Below are 24264 nucleotides of genomic sequence, written 5' to 3'. Positions count from 1 at the left end.
TTTAACTGTCACCTTTAGGGTCTGGCATCATTGGCGAGCTTCTTTGTTCTTTCTTTCTATTTCTTTCACTATTATTGTTGCCTCATGGCCCATTGTACCACACCCTGGAAGTTCAGGCACATCAAAGCTGGCCACACAACGTCCACAGCAAGGCCTAACAGCACAGACTGCTTTATCACTGCCCATTCAATAATAATCCCATCTCCTATCCCACACCTACTCCATCCCTGAGACCATAGCAGATACAGGTTATCTCATACCGAGTGTCCCAGACTCTGAATCCATATAAGTGTAAATGATGTGTGTGTGTGTATGTGTGTATTTACCTAGTTTTACCTAGTTGTGTTTTACAGGAAAAGAGCTATACTTGTGCTGTCCTGTTTCCATATCTATAAGCATCCAAATTAACTTTAAATTCATGAATATTTGTTGCTTGTACCACTGTTTCATCTAAGTTGTTCCATATTTCTATGCTTCTATTTGGGAAACCATATTTCTTGACATTTCTTCTACTTGCTGTTTTCTTCAATTTCACTCCATGTCCTCTTGTATCTCATGAGTCCCACCCAAATAAGTTTTCTTTGTCAACTTGATCCTTACCCTTTAAAGCTCTGTATATAGCAATCAGGTCTCCTCTTTCTCTTCTCTCTTGTAATGATGGAAGCTTCAATCTCCTTAATCTTCCTTCATAAGTTACATCTCTCAAACTTGGTACCAATTTGGTTCCAGCTCTTTGGATCCTTTCTATTTTTCTTATTTCCTTTTTATTATGGGGTGACCAAACAATTGTGGCATATTCCAGTGTGTGTGTGTGTGTGTGTGTGTGTGTGTGTGTGTGTGTGTGTGTGTGTGTGTGTGTGTGTGTGTGTGTGTGTGTGTGTGATGATTGCCAGCCTGGTATATAGAATAGATTCTTGTTGTCCTTAGCCTGAATCTTTCTTACATAGAGAGATGAAAAAGACTGCATGAGGTATGTCTAATGTTTTGAAGTGTTAGCTGGCAACCAATGAGAAAAATTTGTATTCTCATATGCACTGAAATCTTTACTTTGAATTTTCTTGGATATCATTTTGTCTATGTAGTGGTTGGACAGACAGACAGACAGACCTTTCCGTCCAGTAACAACATAGTTTATTTCATGTTTGTGACTATTATCTGGCAAGAAACAGTTTCAACTTGAAACTGAACTTACACAAACATAAACACACACACACACACACACACAAACACACAGAACATACATGTGATATTAGCATGCTTAGTTAACAACTGACAGCACTGCAGCAGCACAGTGAACAGAACACAAAACATACATACATACATACATGCATAACATTATACCAAGGCTATCTCCCAAAAAGAGAGTAGCCAAGACAAAGCACACAACTTTCACATTTACACTCATTCACACCACTCTCTTAGCCCTTTGGCCACCAACAGAGAAGATAAAGTACTTCTGCCCTCACTTTATGAAGACACATCAAACCAGCCATTCCACTGCAAAATGGAACAAAGCATGCCTCCTCTCCTCCCACGGCCTCACAGCATAAGAGTCTTCTTTCTCTCACCCCCTATTTTGTCCAACTTCCCAATGTTTTAGTTAACCAGTTGTAGGATAGCTATGCAAATATAGTGAGTGCTGGCATCTGTGGGACCCGCCATCACAAGCGGTTCCCACCAAGGCGGGAGTTAGTTGCCCCGCACCTCGCTGGCCACGCAGACGTGTGTCCTGTACCAAGCTGAATAAAGGCAAACAACGGCAGCCGGTGTCTTTCTAGCCAATCCCCCCTACATGGCACAGCGACCTCGAAGCTACGTGCTGTTCATCATGCCACTGCCACATCACCATGGTGCAACTCTGCGAGGCTGCCAGAGCCCTGCGGCAGGCTGGCTGTCCCCGTCGCTCGTCACTCAAGTTCAGTCATCTCTCCTGGACCAGCAGCAGGCCATCGCATCACTACAGGCCAGCCTGGCATCGCTTTCTGCCACTAGCCAGCATCCCTCAGGAAAGGCTCCTGCTGGGGCCACACCAGAGAAATGCATGCTGGAGTTGTCCTAGGCAGCCTTCAGAACATGGCAGCCACTCCATGAGTGGCGGGAAAAATTCGCGCGAGTGTGAATTGGCAGGCACTGATGTCACGTCCAATGACGTTAACAATAATGATGTGATTTTCCGCCAGCCCATGATTGCCGCCTCGCGCCACCCTGCCACAGAACCCCACAAGTCGTGCTGTTGGTATGGGTATACGCATGCCCCCACAAAGGCCTCCTGCCCCACACAGCATGCCACCTGTGTTGCGTGTGGGAAGCCAGGGCACTTCAAGAGGAGGTGCAAGAACTCTGGGAAACGTGAGGCTGGTAAGGCTGTCAACAGTGTGACCATCAGCGCCACCGATATCGCCTCAGAGCCACTCCTGCAGGTACAGCTAGCCCCACAGGTGGGTGGTTGAGCGTGCACCACCATAGGTGTTCTTCTCCTAAATCTATTAACAGTGGTGTTCCTCAGGGTTCTGTCCTGTCACCCACTCTCTTCTTATTATTCATTAATGATCTTCTAAACCAAACTTCTTGTCCTATCCACTCTTACGCTGATGATACCACCCTGCACTTTTCCACGTCTTTTCATAGACGTCCAACCCTTCAGGAGGTAAACATATCACGCAGGGAAGCCACAGCACGCCTGACTTCTGATCTTTCTAAAATTTCTGATTGGGGCAGAGCAAACTTGGTATTGTTCAATGCCTCAAAAACTCAATTCCTCCATCTATCAACTCGACACAACCTTCCAGACAACTATCCCCTCTTCTTCAATGACACTCAACTGTCCCCCTCTTCTACACTGAACATCCTCGGTCTGTCCTTTACTTATAATCTGAACTGGAAACTTCACATCTCATCTCTAGCTAAAACAGCTTCTATGAAGTTAGGTGTTCTGAGACGTCTCCACCAGTTTTTCTCACCCCCCCCACCTGCTAACTCTGTACAAGGGCCTTATCCGTCCATGTATGGAGTATGCTTCACATGTCTGGGGGGGTTCCACTCATACTGCTCTTCTAGACAGGGTGGAATCAAAAGCTTTTCGTCTCATCAACTCCTCTCCTCTAACTGACTGTCTTCAGCCTCTCTCTCACCGCCGCAATGTTGCATATCTAGCTGTCTTCTACCGCTATTTTCATGCTAACTGCTCTTTTGATCTTGCTAACTGCATGCCTCCCCTCCTTCCGCGGCCTCGCTGCACAAGACTTTCTTCTTTCTCTCACCCCTATTCTGTCCACCTCTCTAACGCAAGAGTAAACCAGTATTCTCAATCATTCATCCCTTTCTCTGGTAAACTCTGGAACTCCCTGCCTGCTTCTGTATTTCCACCTTCCTATGACTTGAATTCCTTCAAGAGGGAGGTTTCAAGACACTTATCCATCAATTTTTGACCATTGCTTTGACCCTTTTATGGGACTGGCATTTCAGTGGGCATTTTTTTATTAGATTTTTGTTGCCATTGGCCAGTGCCCTTCCTACATAAAAAAATAATAAAAAAATAAATAAAAAAATAGCGGTGGCCGACACGGGAGCCCAGGTGTGTGTAGATGGCCCAGTCCTGATGTCATCGCTCGGTCTCAGGCCTGCGCTGTTGCAGCATCAGGCTGGCCTCAGAGACCTGGCCAAGATACCACTGGCCAGCCTGGGAGTGGCACCCTGCTGCATCAGTCTCCCAGGGCATTCAACACTGCAGGAAGTGCACTTTGTGGAGTCTGTGGAGCGCCTGTATCTCTCGTGCTGCCTGTAAGCAGTTGGGGCTGGTGCACAGTGGCTTCCCTCACCCACAGTCACATGTTGCTGCGGTGGAGATGCCAGACGGCAGCTCCGACTGCCCCCCGCCCAGACCCTCCTCGCTGCCGCTGCCGCCACTGGAGGAGAACATTCCCCAGCTAGAAGAATGGTTGCTGGAGCAGTTCTCTTCTACAGCATTCAACACTGCCAGGAAACCACTACCTGTCATGGAAGGCGCACCACATCACATTCACCTGCTGGAGGGCGCGCAGCCCCACGCCTGCCACAACCCTGCTTCAGTTCCCAAGCATTGGAGGGGTGAGGTTAAGCAGCAACTTGAAGATGATGTTAGAAGGGGTGTGATTTGCCCAGTCCCCGCAGGTGAGGCCACGAAATGGTGTGCATAGTGGTGGTGGCGAAAAAGTCTGGCCAGCCATGCAGGACTATAGACTTCCAGAAGCTAAATGCATGGTAACACCAAGAAACACACCACACACCTGCGCCTTTTGATATGGTGTCAGACATTCTCCCACACTCTTATAAAACAGTCATGGACGCTCACTGGGGGTTCCACCAAGTCGAGCTTGATGAAGAAAGCAGGAATCTGACGACCTTCATAACTCCCTGGGGTCGTTATCAGTACTGCAGGACACCTATGGGGCACTGCTCAGCAACAGATGCATACACGAAGAGATTTGATGACGCCATCATGGACTTTCCCTGGAAGCACAAGTGCATCAATGACACTCTGCTCTATGATGCCAGCATCGAAGAGGCTTTCTGGCACACCTTTGACTTCCTTGAGCTGTGTGCCAGGAAGGGCATCACTCTGAAGCCAGGAAAGTTTCAGTTCTGCCGTCGTGAGGCAGAGTTCATTGGATTCCATCTCGAGTGGGACACTTACAGATGAAAGTCTAGCTGCCATCCGGGAGTTTTCCATGTCTGAACAACCCTCCATCACTGATGTGAGGTCTTGGTATGGATTTGTAAATCAGCTGGCACCTGCAGATGATAACAGCCCCCATCATGGAGCCCTTCCAGGACCTCCTTAAGAAGCCTACAAGCAAGAAAGTGTACTGGGACAAGCAGCTGCGGCAGAGGCTCAAACAGCCAAAGGACACAATTATGTCTGCCGGCCAAGGACGGGCTGGCTTACTACAACTGTACCCAGCCCACTGTGGTGATGACTGACTGGAGCAGGGAGGGACTAGGCTTCGTCATCCTCCAGCAACACTGTCGTTGTTCAGCTGTGGATGCACCATTCTGCTATAAGACTGGCTGGCGCCTGGCGCTGTGTGGCAGCCGTCACCTGACAGCTGCTGAGGCAGGTTACACTCCAGTGGAAGGAGAGGCACTAACTGTGGCTTAGTGTCTCCGGAAGGCTCGCCTGTTCTTGCTGGGCTGCCCTAACTTGATGCTGGTGATGGACCACCGCCCCCTGGTCAAACTGCTGAGTGATCGAGCGCTCACGGACACAGTGAACCCGGGTCTCTTCCGTCTGAAGGAGAGGACGCTCCAGTACCACTTCACTGTCCATTACCTGCCTGGTAAAAGAAACTGTGCAGCCAACTTCCTCTCAAGATACCCCACACTCAAAGCGCCACCTAATGAACACAACGAAGAGCAGTTGGAGGAACTGGCTGGAGCAATGGCCGCAGCCACCATGGCAGCGCTGGCCTTTGATGAGTGTCTCACCCTGGATGAGGAAGTGGTTCTCCGAGTAGCACAGAAGGACCCAGCATACCAGCTGTTGGTGGCTAAGGTGCTAGCAGGCGACTGGCATTCCCACAGAGCGCAGGAGATTGAGTGTTTGCGGCCTTTCTATGGCGTCAGGGACAGATTGTCAGTGTCACGTGGCCTGGTGACCTACACGTAAGACCAGGGTCACATGCGTCTAGTCATCCCTGACGGGCTGCACTGTCGAGTAGCGGCAAACCTCCATGCAAGCCACCAGGGCCTGGATTCAATGCTCAGAAGAGCCAGGCAGACAGTGTACTGGCCAGGCTTGGAAAGAGATTTGCAACATCAACGGTCTTCCTGCGACATCTGCAATGCTCACGCACCTTCACAACCACCCAAGCTGCTGATCCTCACACCACCCCCCTAAGTATCCCTTCCAGCAGACGGTGGCAGACGTCTTCCAGCTGGACGGGAACACATACTTGGCGTATGCTGACAGGCTAACTGGCTGGCTGGAGGTGGCGCAGCTGCCCAGTGGTGCAACCTCAAGCAAGATCTTGAACCAACTGAGGCTCTACTTTGCAAGATGGGGCGCGCCAGAGCAAGTCTCGACGGATGACGGAACTACCGTATTTGATGGCTCATAAGACGCACGGGCTCATAAGACGCACCCAGTTCTGGCATGTATTGAAATAGAAAAAAACAAAAATTAACAGATTTAGGCTATCGATATGAAGTCAAGGAATTCAAGCGACATTTGAAGACTCTCACGTGCATTTAGATCACTATTAGATACCAATACTCAGCATTTAAAAGTTTAATTTATGCTAGCAGCTTACTTGTTCTTTTTGGGGTTTTGTTGAGGCTGTGATGGCCGTGACATCACAGCCTGGCGTCCCAAAGGTGTGGTATACAGGTAGTGTTTCAGACTAGATACAGTGGAGCTGGTTGGATTTCTGGAGTCAAATCTTGGTAAGGTTGCGGGCCTTGAAAGCCAGAACGTAATGGTTCGGTTGAGGGTATTGAAAGACAAGATTGTACCAATCCTGCTGACGTGTAAACACAATCTTCTTATTGGTATTTTAGTTGGGGCCATGCAGACTGTGATGTCACAGCCTCTAGTGCCCAAAAGGTGTGGTAAGCAGGGGAGTTTCAGTCTTAATGCGGTTCAGCTGAATGTAAACATTAACTGCACCTAGCTCTTGGCAGCACCATTAACTGAGGGACTACAGTGATAATAAAATTTTTTCATACTTTATTTTTTAGCATCTTTCACATGTAATTCTTATGCAGTATTTTAGTACATTTTCAAAGCCAAAGGATGTGTAAAAGCATAAGCTATTACATGAATATTATGCAGATCATCACCTCAAGCCAGCCTATCCCATGACACTCAATTCCTTTATAGAAGAAATATTCGTTCTCAAGGTGTATTAGTCTATTTTCATAAAAGAAAAGTTTCTCTAGCTTCAATCTTTTTCATATGTATGCAGAGCAAGAATGTTAAAAAGATAGGTTCAATTTTAATTGTATGAAAGTGTGGCTATTGTCTTACCTCAATCAGTAACGGCGTCACACTCGGTGTCACCGAGTACGTCACGTCGGAGCGCAACCGACCGCGTTTGTTTTGAAAAACGTGGTGCACCATCTCCACCTTGCCAGAACCTTCTCCACAAATCCAACCAGCTCCATCACATCTAGTCTAATATTATAATTGGATACCTCACCTTTGGGGCATCAAAGGCTGTGACATCACAACCTACACTGCCCCAACAAAACTCCAAGAAGTGGTGCATGGTTAAGCAAATTCTTCCTGACTGGTCAAAGTCTATGTGGATTACCAGTAAGTATGAGATACTACACATTGGTACCTTGAAAGAAAGAGCATTTTGTGGCGTACTACCAATCATGACTTTATTTAGTTGTGCAAAGACATCTGTGGTTTGAATTTAGAGCCTCTGTTGCCGTAGACTTGTAACCTATTACTGCCTCAAAGTTGGACCTCTGCCTCATTGGACGCAGGCTAATTTACTGACCCTTTTTCTGAGAAAAAAGTAGCGTCTTATGAGCCATCAAATACGGTAATTTGGCGAGTGAAGAGATGGCGGAGTTCTTCGAGAGATGGGGCGTCACTGTGCATCTCTTTTCCACTCACTACCGGCAAAGCAACGGGCATGCAGAAGCCGCAGTAAAATCTGCAAAGAGAATGCTTTGGGGCAACACAGGAGCAAGCGGGAGTCTCAACAATGACAAAGTTTCTCTCACTCTGCTGCAGTATCTAAATATACCCCTCTGTGATATTGATAAGTCCCCGGCTCAGCTGGCGACGGGTCGCCAGCTACGGGATGGTGTCCCTGCTCTCATGCAAAACTTCAGGATTGCCGAACACTGGGGGCAGATGCTTCGTGAGCGGGAAAGGCAAATAGGGAGGCAAAACAGCAAGCTGGAGGATCACGCACGTGGGCGTTGCCATTCCAACATCACCCCAGACAGCAGGGTATTGGTGCAGAACCAGGCTAGCAAGGTCTGGGACAGGTCAGGTATTGTTGTAGAGGTGAGGGACAACAGGCAGCACCTGGTGAAGCTTGACAGAAGTGGCCGGCTGTCTCTCCAGACACGCCTGCACATGAAACCACTCGCCCAGCCCAGCCCAGCACCATCCCCAAAGGCCACGGGACCTGCCACCGGGAGCTGCCCCCGTCGTAGGATAGCCAGGCCTGGATGGCTAAATAACTATGTGGAGTGAAAATGGCTTAATGTTAAGTATGAGGACATGTAATTTTGATATGTTGATTAAGATGATTGTTCAGTGCCATTGTCATGCCCCTGCAACATCTCCAGGGGAGGGAAGTTGTAAGATAGTTATGCAAATATAGTGAGCACTGGAATCTGTGGGACCCGCCATCACAAGCAGTTCCCGCCAAGGCGGGAGTTAGTTGCCCCGTGCCTCGCTGGCCATGCAGACGTGCATCCTGTACTAAGGTGAATAAAAGCATACAATGGCAGCCAGTGTCTTTCTAGCCAAGCCTCCCTTACACCAGTATTTTCAATCTTTCATCCCTATCACAGGTAAACTCTGGAACTCTCTGCCTGCTTCTGTATCTCCCCCTTCCTATGACTTGAATTCCTTTGAGAGGAAAGTTTCAAGACACTTCTCCAACTTTGGTTAATCCTTTTTGCTCTTCTTTGGAGACTGGCACCTTAGTGGGCCTTTCTTTTCTATAAATCATGTTGCCCTTGGCCAGTGTCCCTCTTACACACACAAAAAAAAAAGGAAAGAAAAAGAAAAGAAAAGAAAACACACAGAGCACTCCACTCCTCCAGCAGCAAGCCGGAGGGAAGCCTCACCTGATTGTAGCGAGCAATGTCCTTGTGCAGCGTGCGCAGGATGATCATTGCCACCATGCCGGAGAGGAAGAGAACAATGACCAGGGAGTTGAGGATGCTGAACCACTGGATGTTGGTGTGCGGCATGGAGTCCAGGATGTAGTCCCAGCGAGACGACCAGCGGATGTCAGTGTTGCTTTTCTGTGGGTGAAGTGAGGGACAACAATTACTTTTACTATTTGAGAAACAATATTTGCTTGAGAGAGAGAGAGAGAGAGAGAGAGAGAGAGAGAGAGAGAGAGAGAGAGAGAGGAGAGAGAGAGAGAGAGAGAGAGAGAGAGAGAGAGAGAGAGAGAGAGAGAGAGAGAGAGAGAGAGAGAGAGAGAGAGAGAGAGAGAGAGAGAGAGAGAGAGAGAGAGAGAGAGAGAGAGAGAATGATGGGTGGGAATAACAAGGAAGACAAAAGATAGGAGGAGGAGGAGGAGGAGGAGGAGGAATACAAAGGAAAGCTAAATAGCAACAGACCTTTTGGTCCTTGCAAGGCTGTTTGGTAACTTCTAACTGGCTACAAGGAAGAGAGACAGGAGGAGGAGGAGGAGGAGGAGAATCATATAATGTACTTAGAAGAGCATTAGAATTTGAGATATTTAGAAGGAAACCAGTGGGAAGACCAAAGAAGACCTGGAGGCAGTGTGTGGCTGAGAAAGACAAACATCAGAGTGGGAGAGATTTATAAACCAAATCTAGTAAAGGAGAATAAAGACAATAAATGAAGTAAGAGTCAATGATTAATAGGTGTATAAAACGAAAACTGTCATCTTTCTGTATTGTTTCTACTTTGTTTTCATTATGATTATCATTACCATTAGCAGTAGTAGTAGTAGTAGAGGTAGTATTGCTACTATTATTGTTGTTATTATTACTAGTAATGATGTTATTTTTATTTGTTTTCTATTATTATTGCTATTGTTATCATTATTATTATTATTATATATAATTTCTCTTGGGCTTAGCCTTCACTCACAGTCACAAAACAGCCACCCGTCACCCAGAAAGTTATTTATCATCATTTGAAACTCTATTAAGCATTACCTGACTTTAGTAATCAGTGCAAATAAAAATAAACAATAAATTCTTTTAATTATGATGATGATGACAATGATGACAAACAGCAGTAGTCTTATCAGTCTGTTCACTCCACAACCGGCCAGCAAACTTACGACAAACGTGACACTGTAGGAGTAGGTGATGCTGAGGTCCTCCTTGAATTCGCTGGGGATGGCCATCACCTCCTGGGTATCACAGAGGTCCTTGCCCCCACCCTGGTTGTGCTTGATGCTCTTCAGTATTACACGCACAGCTGGCGGAGACAAACAAGTTAACACACATTTTATATTTCATTCATTTACCGTTTTCCAGCATCCTCAAATTTAATGAACAGCTAAATATAAGTCACAAAACAAAGGAAGAGAAATAAACAATAAATATTAATTCTTTCTACTATTTGGCAATTTAATGGCTAGGAAATTATAAAAATCATAAAAAGACACAAGATCAGAAATATGCAATGAAAACTAATCCTTTCTACTATTTGGCAATTTAATGGCTAGGAAAACATAAAAATCACAAAAGACACAAGATGAGAAATACGCAATGAAAACTAATCCTTTCACTAAAATTTGACACACCTTTCCCTAATCACTGAAGACTACAAGACATTTACTTTACTTGTTCCTTAATGAACTCCAAACATTACACTGGCTAGACACTCCAGAATTTATTCTTTTAATTCCTCACTGCCAAGACAAAACATTGTCTTTGCTCCTCATTACTACTACTCCCAGTCACAGTAACTCTCTACAGTAACCCACACTGAATGACACACTATTATTCCCTCTACAGTAACCCACACTGAATGACACACTATTATTCCCTCTACAGTAACCCATACTGAATGACACACTATTATTCCCTCTACAGTAACCCACACTGAATGACACACTATTATTCCCTCTACAGTAACCCACATTGAATGACACATTATTATTCCCTCTACAATAACCCATACTGAATGACACACTATTATTCCCTCTAGAGTAATCCACACTGAATGACACACTATTATTCCCTCTACAGTAACCCACATTGAATGACACATTATTATTCCCTCTACAATAACCCATACTGAATGACACACTATTATTCCCTCTAGAGTAATCCACACTGAATGACACACTAATATTGTCTTTGTTTTCTCATCACTGTTACGCCCCGGTCCCTATGTATGTCCTATGGTCTTCACTATGCAGGAGACCATTAGTCTACCTCCTCAGGCACAGTAATTCCATGATCACTACTTGAGCAACACACTAATATTGTCTTTGCTTTCCCATTAGTCATTCTCCATAACACATAAATATTTTGTCTACTTCCACATTACTATTATTATTAGGCACAGTAACTCTACATACAGTCTTCACTCAGAAAAGCACTAATATTGTTTTGCTTCCTCGTTACAATCATTCTTAGGTGCAGTAACCCTACACAGTAACCAACAATGAGCAGCAAACTGTACTCTTATCTTTACTTTCTCATTTCCATTATTATGTATCTGATTTTGCACCGTCATTATTTTGTCTCTGATTTTTTGCTCTTATTCTGGCTTTGATTTCTCACTTCTGTTGTTCAATCTTTGCTTTCTCACTACTATTATTCTATCTTTGATTTCTCACTATTATCATTGTCTGTCCTTTATCACTACAACTATTCCCACACACAGTAACTCGACAGCCTCCAATGAACAGCACACTATATTCTCTCTACCTCCTCACAACTATTATTCCATCTTCAGTGTCTTGTTATTAATATTTTGTAAACATTCCCACTACATTTATTCTCACACACAGTAACTCTGCAGCCTCCACTAAGCACAATGAGGCACTCACACAGAATGCGTCCGCCGGCCCCGCTGAAGGTGCTGCCCCAGTTCTCACCATCCCCAGTGTGGTAGGTGACGTTGAGGTCCACGTGGTTGAAGAGGTAGTATGTATTACGCTCCTTGTACTTCATCTGTAAGCCACAGAGAAGGGGAAGGTTAGCTCTTGCATCAGTGTAGTGTTCCTATTTCTAATCCTTTGGTAATGACACTATGACACCCATTAGTTCATCTGAGTAAAAAGAAAAAATAATTATACAAACACCCATGATTTTTTTTTTTTTTTAGGTGCTTGCTTGTCTACAGCTACATGTCAGGTTTTGCAATGAGGCCTGTCTTTATAGAAACACCTGAAACGCAACAAGTGCATTACAATCAAGTTAGGTGTCGCACTAAGGCCCATCTTTACATCAACAAAAGCTTCTCTGGCAAAACAACAAGTGAATTACAATCAAGTCAGGTGTTACATCAAGGCCAGTCTTGACATAAATGAAAGCTTCTCTGGCATAACACTAATACAATACAACCAAACAATACTAATAAGGTAACCAAGTGGGCATACATACATCCATGACACAGGCATCCTTGCGGCGGAAGGTGGCATCCACAAAGCAGCCAACGGGGTGACCAGTGGCACAGAATATGTTGCCGCTGTCCACTGTGTAGCACCACGTCACCGGCATGTTGTCTGCCAGGGGAAGAGGTGCGGGTCAGGAGGCAATGGCTGACAGGATGTTCACTTTGATTTTGTGACTAAATGAATAGGAATGATTAGTGATACACTCTCTCTCTCTCTCTCTCCTCTCTCTCCCTCTCTCTTCTCTCCCTCTCTCCTCTCTCTCTCTCTCTCTCTCTCTCTCTCTCTCTCTCTCTCTATCTCTCTCTCTCTCTCTCTTGATATTACCACACATATGCAATTTATTATTACATCCACAACAAGCCAAGATTCAGTTCCTCTTTCTACATTTGACACTTGTTAATTTCTGGCCAATCTCTCTCTCTCTCTCTCTCTCTCTCTCTCTCTCTCTCTCTCTCTCTCTCTCTCTCTCTCTCTCTCTCTCTCTCTCTCTCTCCTGACACAAATTTAATGACAGGGTTTCCTTTCTCCATTGCATTTTCTTCTTTTTCCTTCTGACACACACATACACACACACTATACAGAAAAGCAATGAATGGAATAAATAAATAAAAAAAGACAACTATTATTACAGGAAAAAAAGAAGACTGGATAATTCAAAAGACACCAAAGTTAAAAAGGGTAGGTATTTCAGGGATATAAAAAGTGCAGTTTCCCTTAAGACAAAGACATCAAGAACAGACTAAAGAGGTGCAGAAGGCAAGGAATAACTGGACAAATATTAATAAACAGACAAGATAACAAACAGCTAAAAAAGACCAGAGAGAAAACAAAAGACAACTTCATTAATCAGGATAAGGAAAATAAAGATGTTGCGGGAAATTATCATAACAAGACAGGACAAAAGAGAAGGCCAGTTCCTGTATAAGGCAAGCACATGTCACTCACCCACAATCCAGTGATGGTAATAGTTGAGGTTCATTGCTCGCTTCAGGTCGTTCAGTTTCTTCTTGTCTTCTTTGTTGGACGTCTTGTATGACTTTGTGCAAACCTTGACACACTTCTGATCCTTCATGAACTCAAGCTGAAATGGTCAAAGAGGAAGTGTTTACACTCTATCATAACATTACAGTTTTAATGGCAGAATTTAGGCAGGGCAGATAAGCAAAGCAGACAAGTACTAGTAGGAGAAAGATGACTACATATTTTCTATTTTTTGATCCTTCATAAACTCAAGCTGGAGTAATACATGAAAAGTTACTATAGGAAAAGAAGTATTATTAAACTCTATCATACAGTTTTAAGAGAGCATTTCAGGCAGGATAGATGAGCAAAGCAGGCAAGTGCTGGTAGGAGAGAAATGACACACAATTGTGATCCTTCATAAACTCTAGCTAAAGTGACACACAAAATGTCACTATGTTGACAGTTTTAACAGAAGACTCCAGGCAGGATAAATAAGCAGAGCAGACAAGTATTGGTGGAGAAAGATGACAGATGAGCCTCTCAATACACAATAAGAGAATTTTTTTGCAACAGAACTGTATCATGACACTACAGTTTTAATAGAGTACTTTTGGTAGGACGGATAAGCAAAGTAAACAAGTACTGGTAGGAGAGTGATAACAAATAAGGCTCTGAACATACAATAAGAAAACTTTTTTTGCCAAACACTCTTTAAGGGAACTCTATCACAACACTAGGTACAGTTTCAACAGAGTACTTCAGGCAGCATGGATAAGCAGTGCAGACAAGTATTGGTAGGAGAGAGATGACAGGCAAGGCTCTCAACACAGTAAAAGAATGCCAGATCAGGGATGAACAGAAACATTTTTTGTCACAACCATCCCTTGAGGAAAGTTACAGGATAAGGTATTACAGATATGAATAGGCATACAGATAATAGATGCATGCTTTTCTTGTGATGTGTAAGAGGTCATAGGGATACAGATGGATGCTATACATATATACACTAGCCTAATTTCTCTGCTGAGGCCATCCCTTGAGAAAAGACAACAGATGGAGGAGGTGTTGGAAATATAAACAGATACTAGATGAATATTTGAAGCATTTTTTTTTTTTTTTTTTTTTCCCACATATTCCCTTGTCCCATCCCATTCATTCCCTGCCCCTCTTCTCATTGTTCTTAAATAGATTAATACATCAGACACTTCACCAAGACAGCCTGGGATACTCACTGTGTAAGGGGAAGGTTTGATGCGCTCCCCGAACACCACCTGCCCAAGGTTCTCGACAACCATTTCTGATCTGTCAGCAGCTTGGCAGAAGTCAAAACTGTAGGGACAAAAAAGTAACAGGGATTTAAGTGATTCTGAAATGTTTCCTTACTGGATGTATACTGCATATTCCAGCCCTGTTGAAGTCAAAACTGCAGGGAGAAACATAACAGGGATTTGAATGACTGAAATGTATCCCGACAAGGTATAGACAAGGTTCAGCAGAAATCAAAACTGTATGGAGAAAAGTAACAATAATTTGGGTTATCTCGAAATGTTTCTTGACTGAATGTAGATTCTGATTCAACAGAAGTCAAAACTGTGAGGGAAAACACATGGGTACAACTGAATACATTGGTTAGTATACTGTACACAGCAAAAGGGAAAGAAAAAATAGGACAAAAAAAAGTAAGATAAATCCACACAAGAGTAGATAACAGTTAGTAAATAATGCAAAAGGAAAAGAAAAAAGACAAAGCAAGTAAGACAAGTGAGTACAACAGAACATATTACTATAATTGGTAAATACTGCAAGAGTACAATGTGGAATAAGGCAAAGAAAGTACAATAGCAGTGTGTGCAGCAGAATATATCAAGGAATGCTGCTACAGATGCAACACTCCCAAGCATCACCTGAACCTGAACTCTGCAAGACACTCTCAGGACAAAAGGCTCTGACCACATAATTACCACAAAATACACTATATAAGAAGAGAGAGAGAGAGAGAGAGAGAGAGAGAGAGAGAGAGAGAGAGAGAGAGAGAGAGAGAGAGAGAGAGAGAGAGAGAGAGAGAGAGAGAGAGAGAGAGAGAGGTTCCAGTTCGTAAAGAGGACAATCCAAAGGAATATCCAAAACTAGCAGTCTTGAGATCTCCTTCATGAGAGAGAGAGGAACACTTTCAAACAAGCACTCTCTCTCTCTCTCTCTCTCTCTCTCTCTCTCTCTCTCTCTCTCTCTCTCTCTCTCTCTCTCTCTCTCTCTCTCTCTCTCTCTTCACCTTTAGTCAGCAATATCAGTTTGACTTCCTCCAATAAAATGTTTGTACAGAAATGGAAACACAACACAGCATTGAATCTTCCTTTACCCATAGTCAGTAATTATCAGTTTAACATTCTCTAGTAGAGTACAACAATGAAAACATTCAATATATCCTTGAGTATTCCCTGAATTGCCATGTGTGTTTATATTCTCCACTGTGCTGTCTCTGCACCACCACAGCTTAACAAATGTTGCCACACCTGAGTCCTTCATAAGATTTAAAGTATTGATCACTCTTAGTATTCAGTGAAGTTAAACTGTACCTTCCCTGTCGCAACATATCAACAATACTACTTAAGTCAACCTTGAATGCTAGTGCTGAAAATATCTGTGAGAGTCAAATGGTGAAGAAAGAATATGTATGAAATGAGTATGAAATTATTTACAAAGTCCAAATTAAATTTATGAATAACACAGTACTGTACAGAGTTATTAAATTTCATCAAATGTTAGAATTTTGGGAATGTTGTATTGAAACTTTATATACTCCCTGACAGCAACATTCAATTAATTTTATAAACAATCATATGGATGATTATTCCTGGTATGACTGTGTTTTCTTTCTTTCTTTTTAAAACACACAAAGCAAATTTTTATGTAATATAAATTAATAAGTGTTGTTGTTATTATTACTATTACTGTCTTCCTTTCTTGACACTGAGAATACTGTAAAAAATGTTTGTGTGGATGAAGAAGGAAAAAGAAAGAACAGAATATTAACTTTGTCTGTTCAAGGCTACAGAACAATTTATGAGAGTGTGGTACATGTGTGAAAATATTGTTGGTGAATATAGGAAAATACTTGTCTGGCAGTGAAAGTGTTAAAGAAATCCATGTGTGTGTAGGAGGCAGTGGCAGAGGCACAGCACTTGAGCAGAGCAAGCAAGGAAGAAAGAGGTGGATTGAGGAAGGTGGAGGCTTTTCTGATGTGGCCCTTCTGTTTGGGGACATTTCTGAAGGCAATGAGTCAGAGATACAGCACAACATAAATCAAGATGACTACCAGTACTAGTGTGCCTTGAGTGTATTCTGTAACTTTGGTCTTCAATTGCTATCCTGTCTCTTCTATGAGCCTAGTCAGCATCTCAGAGTCTGTTGCTGTTTGTCTTCCTTTGCACTCATTGCTTGTGTCTTGGAGGAAATACAGCAGACTGTCAAGGTGTGTTTGTTATTTCAAGGGGAAAATACCATGCAAAGTGGAAAATAAAAATTGAAAAAAATCTTCCAATTATTGAAATTTCAAATGATCATACAACTGCATTACCATGTCTCTTTCACATGCTTCCATTCCTACGCCTTACTTTTGTTTGTAATAACATTGTGTGTTCCTTCATCAACAGCTATTGCACCAACTTCATAACCACATATCTGTTTCAGTGATAAAGGTTAATCACAAGTCACACTGAACACTTGAGTAATCACACACACATACACTTAATGACACTATTTTCTATTCCTTTCATTTTCTCTTCTTTTCTTCCTTTCAAAACACACACACAAATACACACAATGATAATCTAATACATTCTCTTTCTTTCTCATACTCTTTTCTTTTTACTACCTTGCAAAATACACACATACACACACACACATCCCAATGTGACAATACAAAATTACACGGACAACACCACTTGACCAGCAGTACAATGAGCAACACAGAAGCAAGCAGTGCATAGCAGCAGGATACTCACTGTGAATACTCATAGGGAATGATGGACTCCTCAGAGTTCAGCCGGTTCACGAAGAGGGGCACTGTGGTCTGTAGGGAAACAACAATTACTCTCCATACATGGCAGGTAATTAGATATCTAGTTCAGCAAATAAAGTCAGTATCATACAGCACCCCATTAACTTTATCACTCCCTAACTCTGCTGTTATTTGACCGTATGACTCCAGAACTAAAATTTCCATCAATCTATGTATATACCAGGCTGGCAATCCCATGCAGAGTACCCCAGACAAAACATCACACACACACACACACACACACACACACACACACACACACACACACACACACACACACACACATATATATATCATTCACAATCTTAGCCCCATCAGTCCCTAGTAGAAAGGGACAATTTTGATGGACAACACTACTACACCACAGGAGCTTAGGCATAGCACAACTGGTCACACACATGTATAGCAAGGCTCAACAGCATACACTGGTTTTCCCCTGCTTATTCATAATGAGACTGTTCACCACCCCCATACTTCACTAAAATTTCTATCAATCAATAAATTCCTGAACGTCCAACTAGCTACCATGGGTTTGTGCCTTCCTTCTGCCTGACACACACACTACTCAATCTTGCTTATCTGTGTGATTAGGATATTTTTTCTTTGGTCTATTAGGTAATGTAATGCTTGAGAAGAAAAAGAACGCCAGGAGTCAGAATCAAGACTACCTTGTGTAAGACATTTTTTACACGGAAACATCAAAACGTTTGAAAGTACAAGAGTGGTTATGTCTCTTGTCATTCATTTCCTATTAAAGATAAAGATTTCCCCAAGAACCACCATCATCACCACCACCACCTTTGCCTAATCGCATAAAAACAGTTAGGCAGCAGATATGTTATCATTTGAAAATACAAGTGTTAACCTGACAGCTCTGATAGCACACTAACTTCTATACAATATCAAAGAAAACTGGATTCAGAACATGTGGTGCCAGTCATGAAGTGTCTCACCTGAGTGTATAGACAAATCATGACACTGAAGACTGATAAATATTAATTATCACCCATCACAGTGAAAACCAACATGTTTATACACTCAACAATTACCTGTGCTTTGAAGCTTAACTAGTGTTGTAGGCTCAGCTTGGGGAAAAAAAAAACAATTCAAAAGATATCTGTGAGACATTCAAGAACATGCAGGGAAATACTTTGCTACAAGGAATCCCTGTTGCATTAAAGGAACCCCAGGTGCTGTCTGATGGCTGCCACCTGTCCTTTATGCTACCAGAATTTAGTTATTTCATTTTTGTAAATACTGACCTGACCTTAGCCTAACCTAACAGTGGTTTAACATTTTGACACATCACCTTATCAACACCTACTCCAAACACACTAAGGGGTCATGGAGTGCCTCACATAATGCACCAAACCCAGGAAAGAGCCATTTAATTTCCAGACCATCAAACCTTAGCCTACTCTAATGTGTTGCCACTTCAACCACTCAAGACCCACCACAGCACATCTAAACCCATCATAATCTGAAATGAAACGAGAGCACCCACATCACCCCATCACCATTGTGTAATACAGCCGATGACTCACATTATACATCAGACTGGGTAGTATATGTATTATGATCCAGTTTTTTCCCTAGTGCATGAAATTTAACATAATCTATATTTAACCTAACTTAATCTGGTGCCCTAAAATAAAAAGCCCACAACATCAACCTCAAAGATGACCCGATTTATTCTCAAAGAAACCTAAGCTATCTTGGTGCCCCCAATCCAAGCCCCACCACACACAGCACCCCAAGCACCCCACCTCACCTGACACTTGCTCTCCTCAAACAGTTTATTCTCAGTGCATCTACACTAACCTAACCTAACTTACTTGGTACTCCAAAACAAAGAGCCTATGGGGTATTATTGGAGCTTATACACAGTCACTTACCTCAGTTCTTTTGATAATTTTTTTATGATAATTGAGACTTCTGTAAGACATATTTCTTCTACAGTCTTTCTATCGCAAGCTAATAGTTTTCGAGATACTTATTTTCTATTATTATTTAGCCCATGCAGAAGGGCTGTCATGACGGACCTGTTAAGCTCACGTCTCTTCACAGTCAACACTGCTTCAGCAGTAATAATAAATGTTCCAATCACATTTTATTTGTCATTTGATACCCAATCACGTGTGATCACCTTTCATGCAGCACTGCATAAATGCCACACAATGTGAAGGCAGATTTGAAGTATCAGTTACACAATGGCCAAGCTCTGTGTGAGGTGCACTCATACTTCACATGACATAATTACGCTATTCTACAAGCAAAATGTGTCCTCACTAGAATTTTTAAATCATGGGTTCTGCTGGTCATAGTTCCTTTACCTCCAGCCAACGACTCCAGCGATAATGAAAACTAATAAGGTATGCACATTACTAGATTAGGTTAAGTTGTTAGTTACGTTAGGTCAGATTTGGTTAGGTTTAACATTTTCTTGACGATTTTACTTTTTTCGGGTTGTTTTTATGATTCATTTGATTTTGGTCTCATTCTTGTCAGAAATCCTTAGTTATCCAATCTTCCCTGCCTGAAGATCGAGGGGGGGTGGAGGGAACTGAAAAACTAGGCATTTACGAAGGAAATGAGCCTCAAATTTGTGTAAATTATGTAAAAACTAAGAAAAAGGTAAAATCACCAGCATAAGGAAGGACTGCTATAAACCGAAATATTATCTACTCTATCCTCAATGTAGTTAATCTAAACTAATCCAAACCTAACCAAATCTAACTTATTAACATAACCACAACAAGCCCCAGGTACACACCAAGCCCCCAGCGCCAGCCATACACACAGACCAGCGGCGCCTCACCTGACACTTGCTCTCCTCGAACATTCCCTTCTGGCAGTAGTTGACGGGGGCCAGGCCGGGCAGGTAGAAGCCCTGAGCACTGGCCACCAGCACCAGCACCGCCACCACCACAGGGTACATGGCTGAGGCTCACCAAGCTGCACCACAGTCACCACGAGTCACCACAATCCAGCCAAGGGTGGGAGGTGGATAAGAGCGGGTGTTTTCAGGGTGTTCTAAGGTGTTTTGGGGAGTTTTATCCCGGTACCACGGTGACCAGTACCAGTGTGTTATCGGTGACACGTCTACTGGTACCAGGGGAGGAGGGGGGAAACACTAGTGCCAGGTCTGCATTCACACCCCTGCTAGACACTCAGTTATTTGTCTTGTGTTGCTAAAAGGAAAGAAATGAGCTATGCTTTAGGACAGGGATTAAGATTATGGTGTGTAGAGATGCTTCTATGTGGTGTTAAAGGAGTCTGTTCCGTGTTCCGTGACAAAATGATCACTGACACGTATACTGGAACATGTCTAGTAACGGGACTCAATGTTGCCAACCTCGCGTGTTCTCTCATGATCCTCCAAATTTATTTGTTTTTATAACCTAAATAAAATTGTAATTTGTATTGTAAGACTTTTAGAATGTTATATTTGATTTGTTCACGTATTTTCAGCTTATAACAGTTACGTGATGTCATTGTATTAGCCCCACATAGAGTGTTCTTTTAGTAACAGGCAACGTAACCACTCGTCCGATTCCTACTATTCCTTTCAGAACACAAATTATTTTTTACGTATTTAGCCTCAAAATAGTCTTAGTTCTTATATGTGTTTATCCTAAGTAAGATAATACGATGTAAAAAAATTTATTCGAGTGTTCCACGAGTTGGGTAATGAACGGAACATATTTTATGTTAGTTTATAGAAATGTTTGGGATGCGGGACACACGTCAACACACTGCTTACACACATGCAGTCTCTCTCTCTCTCTCTCTCTCTCTCTCTCTCTCTCTCTCTCTCTCTCTCATAGGCAGATATATTGATAGGTAGGTATACAGACAGATAGATAGATATGAAGATACAGATAGATAGGTAGTCGGTAGCTGGGTAGGTAGACTAATAAATAGATAGATTTACTGACCACAGCTTTCAACTTGTGCAAAAGCAAAGTTGATTATAACACAAGAAATACTATGTTCTACGAATCGTTGTATAACTGCAATCAAGCAATATTTGCAACTGGGAAATTTATCAAACTTTATGTACTTACGTAGGTATATTAAAGCAAAAAGCCTCTGAAATTATATGGAGGTAAAAATCTCTCTCTCTCTCTCTCTCTCTCTCTACTAAAACGTGGTACTTAAAATTCTGTAATAAACATGCTTTCCAGAGGCTGAAAATGAAGTCATGGAAAAGGAAAATTATAAAAGCATTTTTTTTTTTTTTTTTTCCATGGACAGCAGGACAGAGACATACGCCTCGAATTCGACAAGTGTGCTGATCGAGGCTCCCCAGCTGTGCAGCTGCCTCGCCCCTTACACTTTTGCACCACAGAGCCAACAGTTGATCATGTGGCACTAGTAGTACTTAGGCCGTCGTAAATTATTTATTTTATTTTATTTATTTATTTATTTTTATTTTTTATTTTATTTTTTTTTTTTTTTTAGTAAACAGGAGTCACTTTTTCTTACAAGAACATTTTCAAAGGCTACAAAGATGATAAGTCAGATCCAACTGAGCCAGCAATTGATTATATGGCACTGAGATTGTCATTGATGTATTAGGTGAATGACAAGACTCTCTCTCTCTCTCTCTCTCTCTCTCTCTCTCTCTCTCTCTCTCTCTCTCTCTCTCTCTCTTCAAAAGGTACAGAGATGATCAGTCAGATTATTGCGGGTATTTTGTAGACTGAGACGCGGAATCCTTGTTAGCTTACCAATAAAATCATGAAAATGCCCTTGAAACTCTATTAAAAGTAGTTGAATTATGATCCTCTCTCATTTAAGAGTCTATATATTGATGAGAAAGGTGGATTTTTTAAGAACTGTTCTCAAAACATAGGCGCACACAGTACTACTACACAGCTTCAAGCACGAGCATTTCTTTCTCCTATGTTAAAAATTGTCCTGAAACATAACAAGCATGCTTATATATATATATATATATATATATATATATATATATATATATATATATATATATATATATATATATATATATATATATATATATATATATATATATATATATATATATAATACACAACTTCAAACACGAGCATTTTTATCCCTATGTTAAGAACTGCACTGAAACAAGCACACACAGTACACATCTTCAAAGGTTTTTTTTTTTTTTTTTTTTCTCTCTCCCTAGGTGATGACAACCCCGCAGCTGGGCGACCACATGACACCATCACGTGACCCTATACTGTACATCGCCGAAGGAAGCGCTTCACCTTTGTCTCTACACCATTGTGCTGAAGACCTTCCTTTCCTATGAGCGAATACTTCTTTATGACGAGTTCGTGTGTGATATTATTAGAGACATGAGAAAAAAGAAAAAAATATATAATAAATAAATAAATAAATAGGATAATTTTAATCGATATCCGCTTATCTGCCAACACTTCACATTGCAGGATCTTGTATGTGCATAAACAAATGGAGATGGTGTGTTTACCTTTTTTTTCATAATTATGAAACCTATACAGTATTTAAAAGATCTCAAGAGTTTCATTATCATATATTATAAAAATTTATATTTGTCTTCAAAAGTAATCACGTGAACGTCGTGTGAATAGCCTTTCGTAACTTGATGCCCGCCTCTGCCAGCCTGTCACAACACGCCTGTCACCAACAGTGTGCTAGTTTGTTCACTAAATGGTGTCTTGTTAGGTGGCTTAGGTCTCTAGTCAAAAAAAAAAAAAAAAAAAAAAAAAAAAATATATATATATATATATATATATATATATATATATATATATATATATATATATATATATATATATATATATATATATATATATATATATATATATATATATATATATATATATATATATATATATATATATATATATATATATATATATATACATTTTTTTAGGTTTAAGTCATAAGTGTTTTTTGTGGACATTTATTAAAAATTCACAAATGGGTAATGCAAAAATGTATCTTGCACACCATATGGAAATCAATAAAAATCATATACTCTTCCCAACAATAAGACAATAACAGACATAACTTGAAGGCACTCAGAGAGCGCACACTCTGCCACCCCTTCCCTCACCTGTACTCTGGGATTCAAGCAAAATGTTTGCAGATGAAATGTAACTTTACTGCACATCTACCTCTTTGATGAATGTTCTTCACTTATTGATCTGGATGCTTCCTTAGTGCAGTGGACAGCAAGTCTTCATATATGTTAGTGTGACCATAGAGTGGGGCAGTGTTGCACAGCTTGCTTATCTGTCCAGTATTACCTGCTATCTGTTCAGTAAGCTGGTACATCTGGGGAAGTGATAACACCTAAGTTACAACTGGCTGTGTGTCCCAGGAGAAGGAATTCTTATTCATGACAGCCTCAAAGACCACTCACACAAAGGGTGTGCATTGCTTCACCTCTCAAGGTGAAGCAATAATTATGAACACCAACTCAAGTATATAAATAACACATTTTACTGTTTTCAGGATGTGCACTTCCTTCTTGAGTATCTTGACAACACATTCCAATGGGACTTCTGAGATAGATATTATGGAGTGAAATATTATTGTCCCCAAAAAAGCTTCTGGTAAAGATACTCAGTCGTATAATTTACCATTGTTTCTGAGCCTGGGATGCTAGCAACTCCTGGGGATGATGAGATCAATATTTTAGAGGATGCTGGAGAACGGTGCACATATTGCAGTACAACGTCAGCATTCCTCACAAGGGATACAAAATACACTTTTTGACAAGTGTATTTTTTTATTTGATAAACTTAAACCTCATTTTTAACTGTGTTAATGCAATGTAGTCAATGTAACCAGATGTTAGCCAGAGTTAAGGAATGCTGGATGGCCTAGAACTGACTACAGTTGGTGCTGATGTCAGAAGCAAAAAATCTGTTTTAGTAGTTCACAGTATTTTTGAAAAACTAAATTTTCAACAAGCACAAC

The 24264-nt window shown here is 41.7% G+C and overlaps 1 protein-coding gene across 1 annotated transcript in view; it reads right to left on the bottom strand.

Annotated features, from left to right (window-relative positions):
* The window catches only part of LOC135090028 (transmembrane 9 superfamily member 2-like), a 28371-nt gene extending 7719 nt beyond the window's left edge, over window positions 1-20652 (bottom strand). The window contains exons 1-8 of the mRNA XM_063986257.1: window positions 20129-20652; window positions 17255-17322; window positions 14486-14582; window positions 13236-13371; window positions 12277-12398; window positions 11721-11844; window positions 9996-10135; window positions 8797-8976 (exon numbers count right to left, since the gene is read on the bottom strand). Of these exons, the coding sequence (XP_063842327.1) occupies window positions 8797-8976; window positions 9996-10135; window positions 11721-11844; window positions 12277-12398; window positions 13236-13371; window positions 14486-14582; window positions 17255-17322; window positions 20129-20248 (987 nt within the window). The 5' untranslated portion in view covers window positions 20249-20652. The remainder of the gene's footprint in view (window positions 1-8796; window positions 8977-9995; window positions 10136-11720; window positions 11845-12276; window positions 12399-13235; window positions 13372-14485; window positions 14583-17254; window positions 17323-20128) is intronic.
* Window positions 20653-24264: the final 3612 nt, after the last annotated feature.

This window comes from Scylla paramamosain, chromosome 34 (genome assembly GCF_035594125.1).
Source record: "Scylla paramamosain isolate STU-SP2022 chromosome 34, ASM3559412v1, whole genome shotgun sequence".
Lineage (NCBI taxonomy): Eukaryota > Metazoa > Arthropoda > Malacostraca > Decapoda > Portunidae > Scylla > Scylla paramamosain.
Note: the sequence above shows the minus strand (reverse complement) of the source record. Positions and strands in the feature narration are given on the sequence as shown.